General features: G+C 33.6%; 1 protein-coding gene across 1 annotated transcript; it reads right to left on the bottom strand.

Moving 5' to 3' along the window:
* Positions 1–1365: 1365 nt before the first annotated feature.
* Positions 1366–7669, bottom strand: LOC128553166 (uncharacterized; the record flags this gene model as incomplete). Its single annotated transcript, XM_053534287.1, has 3 exons — positions 7247–7669; positions 6669–6740; positions 1366–1663 (listed from the first exon to the last, which is right to left on the bottom strand). Coding segments are annotated over exons 1-3 (754 nt in total), but the record flags the coding sequence as incomplete, so codon positions are not given.
* Between the last annotated feature and the right edge of the window lie 8321 nt (positions 7670–15990).

Raw genomic sequence — 15990 nt, 5'->3', positions numbered from 1 at the left:
ACAAAGTCGTCATATCATAATAATATATCCTTAATTGTATCGGTGTGAGTGTAAACTCAATAAAGAAAACACACTCAAATACAACAATTTCTGCTTAATAACTACATAATGCTTCAGGCTTCTGTTATGCTTGTGGTCAGTAACCTCCCCAGGATTTAGGTCAAGGATCAAAATCAAAGTGACCTTGAAACTAAAAGTAGTTTACACTTGTGATTTAGCAAGTGTTCTGCAAGAAAACAGTCCCATAAAGGAAGCTTATCATTTAAATTAGTATATTACTCATTCAAGGTACATACGTTGTGTATTATTCAAGGTGCATCAAAGTCTGTGTGTGGTTAACTTGATGAGAAACGAGACCAACACAAATGTCTTGAAGCGTGGAAGTACGAGCGCTTATTATTTCTCGAAAAACATGCACGTGAAACATGACATAGGATATTTTATCTCCCACAGGTGTCTCTCTCGTTCAGATAGGGAACATGTCATTTCTGTTGCACTATGTGTATAATAATTTGCATGAATAATTCTACATAATCCTAATAGCCTTCGTTACCAAACATTTTCAGATTGTATAATAATAAAAGTAATATTCTTGGAAAGCTTAGAAAATGGCCAACATCTAATTAGTTTCATGGCATTGAATAGATAATAATGCCTTTATTTGCTTTGTTAAAACTTCACATGTTCCTTCACTTGAAGTATCTTAACAAATTGAACCCTTTCATAATTTAATTAAATGACTACAGTTAGTAAATTATTGCCTTTGTATCAGACAAAAAATAATAACTTATTTTTCTTGTTAACCCTGTGGATAGATTCTTCTAAATTCTTATAAAACGGACGGAGAGAGTAAAATTGCAGCATGCTTAGTCGTGCCCTTAAAAGTTGGGCTCTTGGTGACCTGATAAGCAGTTGAGCAAATTGGTGTTATTATATCTTAGATTAACCCTATTTGTATGATTTAGCTTTTATGTTCTGGTTTTTGTTACTAATGAAAGAGCAATTCTTTGTGGAGATTCATCTCATTTACACTGTCTTGCCTTACTTGTTGTAAACAGGGTAAGTGCGAGTGTGGCATATCCTAAATTTGTTTAAGCTCTCAGTTCACTGACCGTTCGCGCGTGGTACCCTTGTTTTCAACTTGTTTTCTGTTGGTCCCGTTTTTGTTGTTGCTTATGTTTACAATTGTTATTGACGTTTTTTCTTCTCTCTTCCTCTATCGCCCCAACCCTTGAAACAATTGTTGTGGGCACGACTGTACGTAAAACGCATTACACTACTTTTGCAATTTGCCAATTTGAAAGTAATTCTTATGTTGACTCTCTGTCCCTTAAAAGTACAACAAAATAAAAAGAAAAAAATTACCTTCCGATTCTTTTTGCTTTTCCAGCTCATCCATCCTTTTGTGAGTTGCTTGAACATCTTCATTTAGCTTGTCGACATCTTTAGATACAATGTTAACATCTTTAGTTACGTCGGCAACACCTTTTTTTATATTTTTCACTTCAATTTCTAATTTTTCCTCAAATTTTTGCATCTTCTCTATTTGTTTCTCCAGTTCTCTCTCTGCTTCAGGATCAAGAGGACCAGTTTTGCAATCATCAATGATTTGTTGTAGTTTCTGAACAGGATTTTGTACTAAGCTGTTCAGTCTGTGCAGAGCCTGCAGAACAAAATATTTACCAGGCTCAACTTTATACATATAATTATAGTCCTTTAGATAGAATATTGTGTAATAGTATAACTTATACCTTTTTGTCGATTTCTTTTGTTGCGTTAACATATGTCTTACATCAATATGCACTGAATCCAGGTAAGACTGCCTAATTCCAAATTGTAGTTGGCAAAAGTCATGTACAATGTACTTTAATAAAACTGTAAAATCTTCTAACACTAAAGCCTCAAAGAGGAAAGTATCTAATGCGCGCATTATGCTAGTATCTTCAAAACAAGATACGTTAGTGTCAAGATAATAGTAATTAAATGATGGGCATTTACTTTGGATATCATATGCATAGGCAATAAAACATTTTTTAATTGTATTACAAATATATTTTGCTGTGTAAGCATATCTTAAAGTGATTCTTTATCTCTCAGTTTTCATAAAAGGAGTCTATAACATTTTCTCGAATAGAAATTGTACTGCAATGTTGATTATTGATGACACTCGTTAATTAAGATATGGCATATTATATGATGAAACAATGTCTGTAATCTTGTTTTTTTTTTTGTTGTTTTTTTTTTTGTTTTTTTTTTTACCAACTGGTCCGTACATTTCAACCTGGTTTAAGCCATTATTTTGAATTCTTTGACGTGTCATATGTTTATGTCATATTTCATCTGTAGAAAGGTAGTTAGTCATTGTAATAATTTTACTCACTGGTGGCCATTGATTCAAAATATGAACCGCGTCATAAGAAAATCAACATAGTGGCTTTGCGACCAGCATGTATCCAGACCAGCCTGCGCATCCCCACAATCTAGTCAGGATCTGTGCTGTTAGCAATCGTTTTTTCTAATTGCAATAGACTTTGAAAGCGAACAGCATGGATGCGCAGGCTTGTCTGGATCCGTGTCGGTCGCAATGACAATAAGTTGATTTTCTCATGTAGCGGATCAAATGATTTTCATTTCCGTACGCCGAATCCAGCCTTTATTCTACATTATCTGATAAATGCCGTTACGCTTTCACTTCCGGTTTATTATAAGTGTTTTTGAGTAAACTTATGTTTAATTAGCTCTCTTATTAAAGGGGGAAATAAAAATATCGAAGCGTATTGCACGACAAATCATTTCGATATCATCCCACACAGGAATGTAACAACTGGTAGCATCTTATCCATTATTCCACCACCATCAAACCTGGAAATTCGCTATATGACATATACTTGCGTTGGTGCGATGTTAAAGCCAACATGATAAATAAATTAACCATCATATGTCTTTTCAGCGACCGTATTTTTATTGGGCTTAACGTCGCACCGACACAATTATGGGTCATATGGCGACCTTCAAGCTTACTAGGTGGCGAGAGACCCAAGGTGCCCTTTCGTGCATTATTTTATCACGAACGGACACCTTGGCATAACCATAGACCTTCCGCAAGCCAGCTGGATGGCTTTATCACGTGAAGAATTCAAGGCCCCGATTGGGGCTTAAACCCAGATCGGCGAGGGAAAGCGATCTGAAGTCAGCGACCTTAACTACTTGGCTACGGAGCCAGCCTCCTCGACCGTAATGTAGTACGCGTATTAGCGTTTAATGGCCCTTTCATGCTTCCGTAGAATCAACATTTATAACACGAAATTCATTTTGAAAATATTTTTGAAATGTCGAGGTCTGCGGCCCTCAAATACAGAAATATCTTACATCCAAGCATATAATTTTCGGACAAAATCAGAAGGGATGAAAAACTGACATGTCGTGCTGAAAATCCAAGATGTAGTGAACAGGTATTTTCAAATCGTTTGAAAATGCTGAAAAATTGACTCACCGTTAATTAGCAAAAAAAAAAAAAAAAAAGTAAATAAATAAATAAAATAAAATAAATAAATATATAAAAGTCCGCGCGCTTACATTTGGACGGGGTGATACGTGCGCGTGACTCCTAACTATAGACTAATACAAATGCGACTTTCCGTTTCAAGATTATCTTGTTTACTTCCACTTTTATTACTTCCGAAAAAGCCTGAAGGTAGTCTGACGTCATTTTCCGTGTAGTCAAAAACATACGTATGATCGGCGAGATTGTATAAAATATGCCTGAAGTCGTAAGGATATACATAGTATTCCTATCACTATTCATATTCAGTTCTATAAATTCATGCACTCTGGTATTTAGTGACGTACTTGACTCCATTTAAATCAGCTTCACATATAGGGCACGGGCAAGTACACCCCAGAATGCAGATGTACAGAGTGAAATGGGCTGGACGTCTATTTGGTATGGGCAGTGTAAAGTTATCTGTAATCAATGATCTAGGTGTTTGAATTATTATAGTACAAGAGTGAATAAGAAAATTTTAAAATGGACATGAAGCAAAGGATGTAGTAGATGTTAAAACTGCACATTTGTTGTTACAGAAAAACTAAAGTCGATTGGTTTAGACAGATATGTACATTTACCATTTTCTAGCCAACAGTTTCTTAAAGATGTACCTAATGTGTTGATGCAAAATCATCTCCAAAACTGGAAGACTGATTTAGAAAGAGTGACAGCTGTAAATGGTACAAGTGGCAATTAGCTCAAAACGTATAAGCTCTTTAAGTCAACATATTCTGTCGAAACGTATTGTAAATTAAACATGTCATTTTGGCATAGGTCTGCATTTGCTAAATTCAGGTGTGGCGTGGCACCACTTCGGATAGAAACTGGGCGCTATGAAAATTTGCCTTTAAATGAAAGAAAATGCCCATTTTGTGCGGACAAGGTTGAAACGGAAATGCATGTTTTACTTGAATGTCAAATTTATGTGTTAGATAGACAATTGACTGTCAGTGTAAGTTTTGATACTTCATAGGATACTGATAAGAAACAGTCTATCCAGATATGATAAGGATTTTAGCAAAAACCTGTTTTTACATTTTAAGACTCAGAAATAATCAACTATATAGTAAAAATAATAGTTGATTGTATAGATATATAATAGCTGCAACATATCATTGTTTTAACAAATGAAGAGTTCTTATACTCAGTATCACTGATAATTGTGGTGTTGCGATGCGGGTGGGGACTATGCGGTGGTTTCGTGCGTCGTCTTGTGTTGGTCGATGAGTGGATGTAATATAAACTTATTGTATCCCCTAGTTGACTGATAGAAGATTGATCGTATGGCTGTTGTGGGGTCTTCTGTCGCGTTGTAAGGGGAAAATTATCTATGTGGACAATTATCCATGTGGATACACGTAAATATTTTGCTAATCATTCTACAGTTGATCTGATCAACTGTAGATTCATTATTTTAGCTCCATTTCTTATTTTGAAGTGCGTAAATACCCTAATACAATTTTCAGTATCTTAATATCTTCTACTCTTATAGCAGATTTTAGGGTATGATTAGCAAAGATTTTTCAACTTTTAATTGTATAAATGTAAATGGCTCAGTGAAAGTTCAAGGATGCTTGATCTTGAGCACAGGCTACATCACAACTAAATAGAGTCCCTTGGTAGAGTTGACTTTCTTCTGGAGTGGAAATGAGGATCATGATCATAGAGTGTACGATTGTCTCCCTTGCTTCACAGTGGAATACACCCAGTTGTGATAGAGTATGTGTTTTTGGTTAAGTGATGAAATGTGATAGTTTAAAAATACTGTGATATGTTTCTTGTAGTTCTGTTAGAACGACCATTTACAAGTCTTGTTGGTCGGATTTATGTATTGTTTGAAGTAATGTACGTTAATGGATGAGACAATAATAAACAAACATATATTTCATTATAATGTCAATAATTCAAGTCATTTATGCTGGAAACTATCTATTACTTGCTGAAAATAGCTATGTTATTAGTAGTAAGATTGTTAAAATTCATTTAGAGGAGATCGCCATGACGTTACGCATTAAAACCTGTTTACATCTGGTGGTGGGCAAAACAAATGTTTTTACATCGTTTTTGTATGGGATCGGAATTTTTAATTTTCAATAACGTTTTCGCTAATTTTATGGATTTTGAAAATTCAAAAAGTTTGGAAATGCTTATGATTTTCATATTTTCTTATCTAAATATATTTTTAAAATGAATAACCATTTTAAGTGACATATGATTTATGATGTATTCTGCTCATCTTTCATTGAAATATTTTATATCTAGATATTAACTTCAGATAGAGATTACCCTCTTCAAATATATTCAACTTCACGAAATATCAAAAAGATGTCTATAAAAAGCTACATTCATAATCAAATGTCATGCAGTAAAAGCTGATTGTGTAAAGAAACTTCCAGTTATTTTTGTGGTGGTACACATTTATACTGTTTTCAGCTATATTTGTATACAGTGTGTACTATTTTTAACCCAATTCATGGCAGTGTAAATAAACATGAATGTGTTTATTCTATGTTTACATAAACTACTTGCAATATTTTTTTTCATGTTTTCAAATATGCAATTTGGTCTAGTATACCTTTAATAGCGGAGTAACGATGCTCCGTGCTTTTAGAAAAGACACTGTAATTTAAGCGTTCATAATCAGTCCATTTTATTCGAAATAATAATTAAAATAACCAATAAATTACTTGTTTATTTGTTATAATTGTTTTTCCTTTCCATTGATTAAAACATTATTGATACCATTTGTGATTATAAATGTTTAAGTCGTTAGAAAAAACATGGACGCTTGCTGTCAAAAAATGAATACAAATTAGGGGCTTATCGAATTTATTATCTTGTAATAAATGTTGGCTCTAGTGGGCTATATTAGTAATTTATTTCTAAACTTTATTTTTTACTTAAATCTTCGAAAATACTAACTAACAGGTTTTCCGGCTTTTCAAGTAGTTAAGGAAGTTTAAAGTCACTTTTCTTGATAATGTTTTAGTACAATATAGGATTTTTGAAGTTTAGAGCCCCAAAGAGATCCGTTCTTATGTGGTCGGTTGGCAAGCCGACATTTAGTTATAAAATGAAAAGTTTAAATCATCTTAAAATATATTTCACATTAAGACCATACCCCTTCGATGTCAGCCCAAATAGCGACAAAATCAGATTCTTGAATTCCTACTGTGGACGATATATGCGCAAACTGAAAGAAATAAAGATATGTAAGTATAGTAACATTTGAATTGTTTAAAGTGTGGCCATTAAACTATAGCATGTCATCTACTGTTTTACAGAAACCATTTTCAGCGTAACCAACGCGGTACGTTTAATTATGTACAACGCACATGAGAGTTTTTTTTTTTGCATTTTTTTAATGTAATTACTTCGATTTATACAAGCGTAGTTACAAGACAAGGATACACAGCTTGCAAAATCTGTTTGTTTAATATGGAGGCACATACCTTTATCTTAAAACTTGATAAATTCTAAATATATCGTATTATTACTAAATAAAGTAGAAAAAACTATGTATCCAATCAATTAGAAACTTCATATTAGAACAAAAAAATCTCTATATACTGCTATATTGAACAGCATGTAGCACAATTATCAGATTCGTATCACATTTAAGATTAAATCAGCATTTGTCGTGTTCTTAATAAGACTTGCATGATTAGTTCTTGATGGAATGGAAGAACCCATACTTACTTCATTGCGATACATTCGCAAGCGACATAAATCTGCTTCAAGTGAAGTATCTCCTGGCTGAGGGGTAATATTCCAGGTATACTTGGGATTTAAACCAAAATGTTTCAGGCTCCTCAGCAAGCATATAGAAAGGGTAAGATCGAAGTCCGCCGTTGTAGGAATGCCACTTTGTGGATACAATAAATCAAACTGGACCTTCGTTATTTTTCTGTTTGCCCTCAGGTTGTTTATAGCTCTTCTCTCACGAGCCAGAAGGGTTGTTAGTGGAGTATTTGAGCATTTATCGTCAATTAAATTCCTAACGACTGCAGTTCCATAATCTATGTTAAGCGTTAGTAAGCGGTAAAGGTAAACACGGTTGTCTGTTGGCGCTGCTGTAGCCATGTTCACAATCCTTATATCTTTATTTCATCTCATAATTCAGTTGTTGGTTCAGATCTGTTGAGATATGAAAATTATTTTAAATACATTGTAAAGTTACAAAATAAATGCAAGCTAATAAAAGCATGGTTAAAACTACATGTTGTGTATTTCTCGTTCGTCTTAAACAACAGTGTTAAGTGTGTTAAGTAATACAATACCTGACAGCTAAAGCTAAAGATTGGAAGTAGCAAGATGAAAGACGATAGAAAAAAAAACAACGTTTGACTTAGATATCAACTTCAGAACGGAAGTATAACTCGCTAACATCAATCCGTAGGAATTGTAATTACATCAGTCAATCATGTATTTTATCGATCTTCGATCCTCATTTTTGCTTTATAGCTATGGATTATTGTTTATAAAATTTATTGTTCTTTTTTAATTATCATAAATCAATATACTAAGGGATATAGATAACGCTGTGGTGGGATTAACAATATCTGTTATGTGTTTACGAATCGGACAGATAATAGATTTCCATAAAATGTCAACTTTGGAATGGAAAGAAATGTATGAGAGGCTAACATGTTGGTACATTTACATAAAAAATATCAATTTATTTAATTGATTGTATCAAGTATGTTATATTGCAAATCGAAGAGCTTGTACTGATAAGTATCATTTGTCTTAATTAATAAATAGTTTGCTCTACTTCTTAGTTCAAATTTCGAACTGGTCGTGCGCTTATCAGATCTGGAACTACATTGAGTTGATCAAATTTCAACTTAAGGTGGAATGCGCACCATATATTTTCGCCGAATATTGTCCTGTAAGGATAAATGCGACTGAGGTCCGATTTTACTTTTTCGCCATATTGTTCGTGCTTTTTGTTATTGTTTCAGATACATGGCCCATGACAACAATTTTCGTGCAACGCAGAGTTCCGAGTGTTTTCGGCATTTTCCCTTTATTGCGCACTGAATGTCATATAAATGAAAAATACAAAATAATGTTAATTTTGCAAACAGAAAATACTACTCAATGGTATAAAATTCAATGAAATGAAACTGACGCTTAGGACGTCAGTGCCGATTTTGTGACGTCAGAACGAAAAAAAAACACATCAAGTTTTGCTAAAAATTTTGCCTTAAAATTTAGTGTATTAAAAATCGGCTCGATAAAAAAATGTATAATTTTGGTAATGTTTCGCGGTGTGTACGTCTAGTAGACATATAAACACTAAGGGCTCATCGACTTTAAGTTTTTACAATATAACAGTAGTATAGTGCGGCCGATTTCGCATCTAGCCTGGCACGGCTGGCACGGTCACATGACCCTATGACGTAACAGTGAGTCATCGCGTTGGGGCGGGGCTTACGCGGAAACACCCATGACGTCACAATGACGCAACAACATGGTGGACAGGGCCAATGTCCTAGAACAATGGGGGAGCCGCATCCAACATTCCAAAAATCCAAAGAGAGTAGGTGCGTCAATCGAAAATTCCCCTGACGTCAGAGCCGCACCAAACATATCAAATAACAATAGAGAGTAGGTAGTTTCCATGACATCATAGGTCGCACCCAACATTCCAAATAACAATAGAGAGTAGATAATTCCCATGACGTCACGGTCTCTCACAGCATTCCCAAAACAATAGAGAGTAGGTGAGTCTATCGGAACTTCCCATGACAACACCTGGCGCACCCTTAACGTTCCAGCTTCTCTACTTTTAGCATTAGACAATAGAGGATATTTTATACCGGTGTTCTTTTACTGTTAACGTAATCAGCCTAGTATTTGAAGGCGAACAAAGGTCTGAAGGTCATTATTTCTTTGCTTTTGAAGATAAAGCATGTTCTAGCCATTAAAAAACCGCCCGCTAAGCTCAGTAGGTTAATGCGTTAGTCTACCGATCGCAGGGTCGTGATTGCGATCCTCGGGAGGGGCGTATGTTCTCCGTGACAATTTGATAAACAACATTGTATCTGACATCATTAGTCCTCCATCTCTGATTCATGTGGGGAAGTTGTCAGTTACTTGCGGAGAACAGGTTTGTACTGGTACAACAAACTGGTACAGAATCCAGGAACACTGGTTAGGTTAACTTCCCGCCGTTACATGACTGAAATACTGTTGGTAAACGACGTTAAACCCAAAACAAACAAACAAAATATAACTAACGATATAGAAGACTATATTTATTTTAGCCTTTTTATGTACATTTAGTTAAGGTCGAGAACAAAACCTTAACGAATAGAAACTACAAGAAAATTTTCTTTGATATTCGAAACGAAGTTTCATAACAAAACACTATTTTGTAAAGTACTGTTGCACCTGTTCTATGAACACATTTCATAGCATTGTTTATAGAACATATCTGACATAGAGCCAAAGACAATTACAGACTGCCAATGTATACATTGTAGTCATTGTTTATGGAACAAATATTATTATTTCAATCTTTAGAACAGGTTTATTAAAGTTTCAATTCCTACATCTCACATCAAAGAAAATAACTCAGAAGACAGTATTATAGTATCATTATCGAATTAGGATTTGAACGAATTTTAAGTAATACGTTATGAAGGAATAGATATAGAATATAACCCTGACAAGATAGTAAGTTTTTCACGGGAAATTTATGAGCCATATTGTTTACAATGCCAAATTTATCAGATTAGGAGCCAATTGCGGATATTGAGCAAAGAATTCAGATTAGAGCGTACTTAAAACAGTGGAAATATATTCAGGATGAGTGTTGTTGGCTTATGCAGAACTTTAACTTACCTGTACATTGATATTCAAAGGATAATTATTTGGATTTAATTGAAGAGGATACTTGTAAAGATTCAGATCTCTATGTGGCCAGTATTGGATATTAATGGACAGCAGAGTTATCTGATATTTCGTATCAGTTGCCTTTCGATTCCAAGTTTCCAAGTTTATTTTTATTAAATTCTCATTATGCACATAGCATAAACATGAGATTTCACATTCTAATAAATAAATATGATAGTCAAGGCACATAATCAATAGAGGACAACTCTTATGCAGACAAGAAATATCTTTAAAAAAGATGGTCGGCGAATTGTAAAAATGAAAGAAGTTTATGAAATTTTCATTTAACATTCATCTTTCATCTAACACTTTTCAAATTGCAAAACTAAACACCGCACTTTAACAATTTAAATGGTTCTCTTTTAATTTTTCACAAAGGATTCGTAGGGTTGCAATTTTGTTTCGTTTTATCTTTAGACGAATAATTACAGCAGTAGTTTGTTGAAGATTCATCAAGCGGTTCATGAGAAGATGTCATTAAAAGTCAGTTAAATAATTTATAACAAATATATCAAAGCAAACAAGTACTCATTTTAATATGCAATCTGAATAAGTCACAAAAGCAAGAAAACTTTTCATATGCAGACGACAATTGTAACAAGGAAAATCTTTTAAAAAGCACTTCTCTACATAGAAGACTCTTATCACACCCTTATTCATGTGATACGCAGACCGTATTCAGCTCTTTCTTTAATTTGATAGTTGTTGGTATTTGCACAGGTTTTTATCATAGTTATTAAACTTACTTATCATTTTAAGATATATCAAAATTCTTGCTAAAAATACTGAGCGAAAGTTAGCTTTAAAACTGTGAACAGCGTCGTTTAGGATAAACGCTATGTCTACATTTCACTCAGCGTTGCACAATCAGCAGAGTAAAACAAATTGACGCTCTCGTCCAATCAGGCAGAGTGTTGCATAAATCTTTCATTTTGATAAATTATCTATAATGCGTTATTAAGTAGTTTGATTTGCTGACTGAAATCACGTGGCATGGGTCGGTAAAGGTCACGAATTCGTTCTTATAACGGCATTCGCCGGAAAAGTGAAGGAATCAGAATTTAGGTTGTATTCAAAATCGATACAGTAATTTACTACATCTTATCAAATAGTAATTAAGATCAAGCATTTGGTTCTAATTGTAGTGCCTCGTAACATATTTTATAATTAGAGATTTTAATTACCTCATCATCAAACATTAGCTAGGTTTTTGATTGGTCAGATAATTTGCACGCGCTTCTGTGTAGAATTACAATGACCACAACTAGGTCAGACATTTGAGTTACTGTGTCATAATCATTGACCGTGAGAATTTTGAGAAAGCATGCTTTATTTACTTTCGGACTGTTATTTTATGATCAACTGCTAAAAATGGCGACTGAAGGAGACACTGATTGACAATGATTGATACGTGAAAATCATTTATTACTTTTGCTGGGGGAGGGACTTATTATGTAATATTATGTTTTGGGAAGCGTTTATAAGCGTCTATTCAGTCACATGATCAATTCATTGAAACGCTTGGGTGACAGGGGGAGTAATTATCAATATTAAGTTAAACTTACTGAAGCTATTAAGAATTACAGATCAGATAGAGAAACTTTCTTTAACACCCAACACGGATTGCATTACTATGCAGAAATGTTTCTTTTAGATTTTACCATCACAGAGTAATTGATTTTAAAAGGAGAAATACTCAACAATCGAGGTGAACTAAATATTTTTTATTGTATCAACACTTTGGATATAATTACATTCTTAAATATAAATCATTCTGTGATAATGTATTACTTCGTTATCATTTTGAATCTTCCCGTTATTCCGTGTCATGCAATCCGTCCAATGTTTGAATTTCCTCAGTTCTAGAGTCTCGCTGAAACATCATTTTCTATGTTTGGGAGCTTTACGCCCTCACATCTCTCAGACATGATTTCAACTACTTTAGGACATATCACCCCGTATGGTCTACGTAACTATGAAGATATAAGAAACAACCCCTGTAACAGTCAACTCTTCGCAAACTCCTCCTTACCATCTACAGTCCCTGGCTCGCGGATTTTTCAAAGTCCGCGCTTCCCCGCGATTGGACCCTAGCGCGGACAATTTGCTAAGCCGCGGGGATGCGCGTTTTTTCATGCATCTCCGCAATACAACTAACAGCGTCCGCCGCGACCAAATGCAATAAAATCGATTGCGGTGTCCCGCGATGATGGTCACGGCGCATCGCGATGAAGTGCCGGTGGTTCGCGGTGAATTGCGATGAATCGCCGCGATTTACAGGTAAATGCAGTGGCTTGTTGTTATGTATACAGTTAATTTATACTTCACACTATGATGGGATAAGAAATGAAGAAATTAAACAATGTTTTATATTTTTGAATCATTTATTTCTTCTTACTTTTCTATTTCAGGTGTTATTTCCATTAACTCATATAATTTAATAAATGCAAGGGTTATATCTTTAAAACATCAGGGTTATGAAATTTGATATCATTATGTCTTTGAACTTGTATAATACATGTATATATACATGTACTACTGTATAATTTGTTAATTCATTTAGACAAGATGAAAATAAATAGTAGTTTGTATTTTGCAAGCATTTATATCTTCTAACTATTCTATTTCAAGTATAATTTCCATTAAATTCTATAATTTCATAAATGCACAAAAGACTGTCATTGCTTTTAAAATTCCGGCGTTATGTAATTTCAGTGAACTCGTATACTATGACTAGCTAATTCATTTTAACCAGATGATTTTGGTTTTGAATAATATTGCAACAATTTTAATTGCGAAAATACATCACACATCGAAAATTCGATTTCATTCATCAACGTATTGTGGTCGATAATTGCCCCAAGTTCAATGATGCCCATTTGTTTTAATTCCGAGATATTAATTTAATTATAGTTGATTACTTATTTGAGTGTTTCATGCCATGTTCTAAATTTTCCACTGATCAGTTCGTTAACCAATAAAAATGTTACTAGTCAAGCATTAAGTACACGTGAAAATTAAAGACTTGAAAACAGTCATTGTTCAACATAGTTGTGATATTGTGTTTAACTTAAAAGTTATAGAATTACGCTGGAATTAAAAAGTAACCTATAACGGACGAATTAAATTTCGCATTTTCTTGTAAAATACTTGTGTGACGACAAGAAACAGATCAGGAATTAAAGGACTTATTAGAACTAACGATGAGGTAATTGAAGATTTCACTTCGTTAACTTATATCTTATTATTTTCCGGGAGTTTTGCATAATATGAGCCGCGCCTTGAGAAAACCAACAAAGTAGCTTTGCGACCAGGTGGATCCTGACCAGCCTGCGCATCCGCGCGGTCTGATCAGGATCTGTGTTGTTCGCTCACTATTTCTCTTACTGCAGTAGGTTATGAAAACGAACAGCTTGGATCCTGTCTAGACTGCGCGGTCACAAAGCCACTATGTTGATTTTCTCATAACGCGGCTCAATTATATACTGATTTTTTTTTTCAGATATTATCAGATTACGAGTTTAAAAATCATATATTTACAGCTTTCTGTAATATTTTAGTGATCAAGTCTGCTACATGTAAATAAGGCGTTGAAGGTGTTACATAGTGAAATTAAAAAAAATGTCGAAAATGATTTTATAATGTATATAAAGTATCTGCATTTAAAACGGAATTGACTTTCCACCCGATAATGTTCATGAAACATTTGCAATAATAATGATTGATTTAATAAAAACTAGAAATATACATCATGATAACAGATAAATTTTCCATGGATGCAAAATAAATATCATAAAAATACTTTTAAGTCAGTGCTTTTAACTCCAACAGAAATACGTATGTTTTCATTATATAAACTAACTTTTTATGAAATTAGAAAAAAAAGCGATCCATCTATCCATTTATTGGCCCCGAATTGCCACTAAATAAGGAGCGTTAAAACAACACAGAGATATACAACACTGATAAGCTATAGATGCGCTTTGAATATAATTATAATGCCATTTTACTTTTTCGCATCATTTTGTTTTGTTATATTTATTTTGGAAACAGTTTGGTGAAATTTGTTACGTTTCGCAAGAAAAAGACTGCCACTGCTCATGAACTAAAGTGTATGCACAACTACTTTATTTACTAACTTTAAAACATTTAAAATATATTAAAACTTTAACAACACATTTATAACAACAATGTATTTACGTCCAATACATTCCATTCACAGGTTTATTTTTAGATTACACGCCACGTCTATTTGTCATATCGATAAATATGTTACTCCATGTACTTTACCATTCGCATTATGATTAACAATTTCGCTTTACTGTATGTTTTTAAATTGACGGCATTTTTTTATTATTAAAGATTTTTTAATTCTGTTTTTTGCCCTTTTTAGCCGATAGTCCAACTTTAATATCCGCATTGCTTTCAATTTATTTACTTTTTAGACATAATAGCTATTTATGACCGCGCGGTTTGAAATTTTACCGGTAATTTTACTGAAAATCGGCCGTTTTTACGTAATTTTGTTTAGTTTAATGTTTATATCTTAATGAAAATGCCCTGACAATCTAGCTGTATCTATCTTTTAACGATGTGGAAAGTTTGAAGCAAATCTATTGCATAATAAAAACTCTACACACATTTCCTGTGTACGGGACACCTCAATATCGCGGTATAATTCTTAGCTAAAATTTACCTGTTTACCTGTTGCCTGCTTTCGGTTGCCCGTCATCGTCTGCTTGTTTACTGTACTTCATCACTACTGGATTTTCCTATGGTGACTTCTTTCTTATACCTATTACCCTGCTCTGTATGTTGTTGATGCCACCATAGGTCCCTAACATCTATCTACAAATGCTGGCCTAACTTTACTTTAAATAACATTTACTGCCTGTGATTCCTACTGAATTTCTTAAAGTTATTTCTTATTAAAGTTGTATTACCTTTGTTTCTATTCTATGTAAAATATGTAAAAATTGTGTAAAATTTGGTTAAAACAATTAGAACTAGCTAAAATTGGATAAAATAAGAGTCGGCCTTTGCCGAAAACGAAAACACAAAGACTCTTATTTCTGATTTTTATTGTGCCTAAAGATTTAATAAAATTTTATTATAAAATTATATTTAAAACTAATTTGGTAAAAACAGGTGACCATCCTTGCCGAAATGTAAAGTGGTTTACTTAGAAAGTACTTAAACAACGATTTCTTTATATATTTTATATAATATTCTATACAAAATGCCTGGTATAATGTCTGTTGATAATACGTATCACATTGTGCAACTGCTTCTTTACAAAAATAGAAAAGTTTCAAGTGTCACGTACGTGTATCATACAGTATTTGACTATGCTTAAAATATTGATAACAATAAACAGTATGAAAAGTGACACTTCCTGCAAGTGTGAAACGGGTCAATTTTTGTTTCTCCAACCTCGGTACTCCACAATGACATGAGACAGTTTTTGTGAAATGCTATATATTACTTATATTTCTGTTTTATGTTGCAAATGAATATAAACATTTATCCTCTACAGGAAA

Source organism: Mercenaria mercenaria, unplaced genomic scaffold (genome assembly GCF_021730395.1).
Source record: "Mercenaria mercenaria strain notata unplaced genomic scaffold, MADL_Memer_1 contig_3545, whole genome shotgun sequence".
In the NCBI taxonomy this organism is placed as follows: Eukaryota; Metazoa; Mollusca; class Bivalvia; order Venerida; family Veneridae; genus Mercenaria; species Mercenaria mercenaria.
This window is presented reverse-complemented; position numbering and strand designations above follow the sequence as displayed.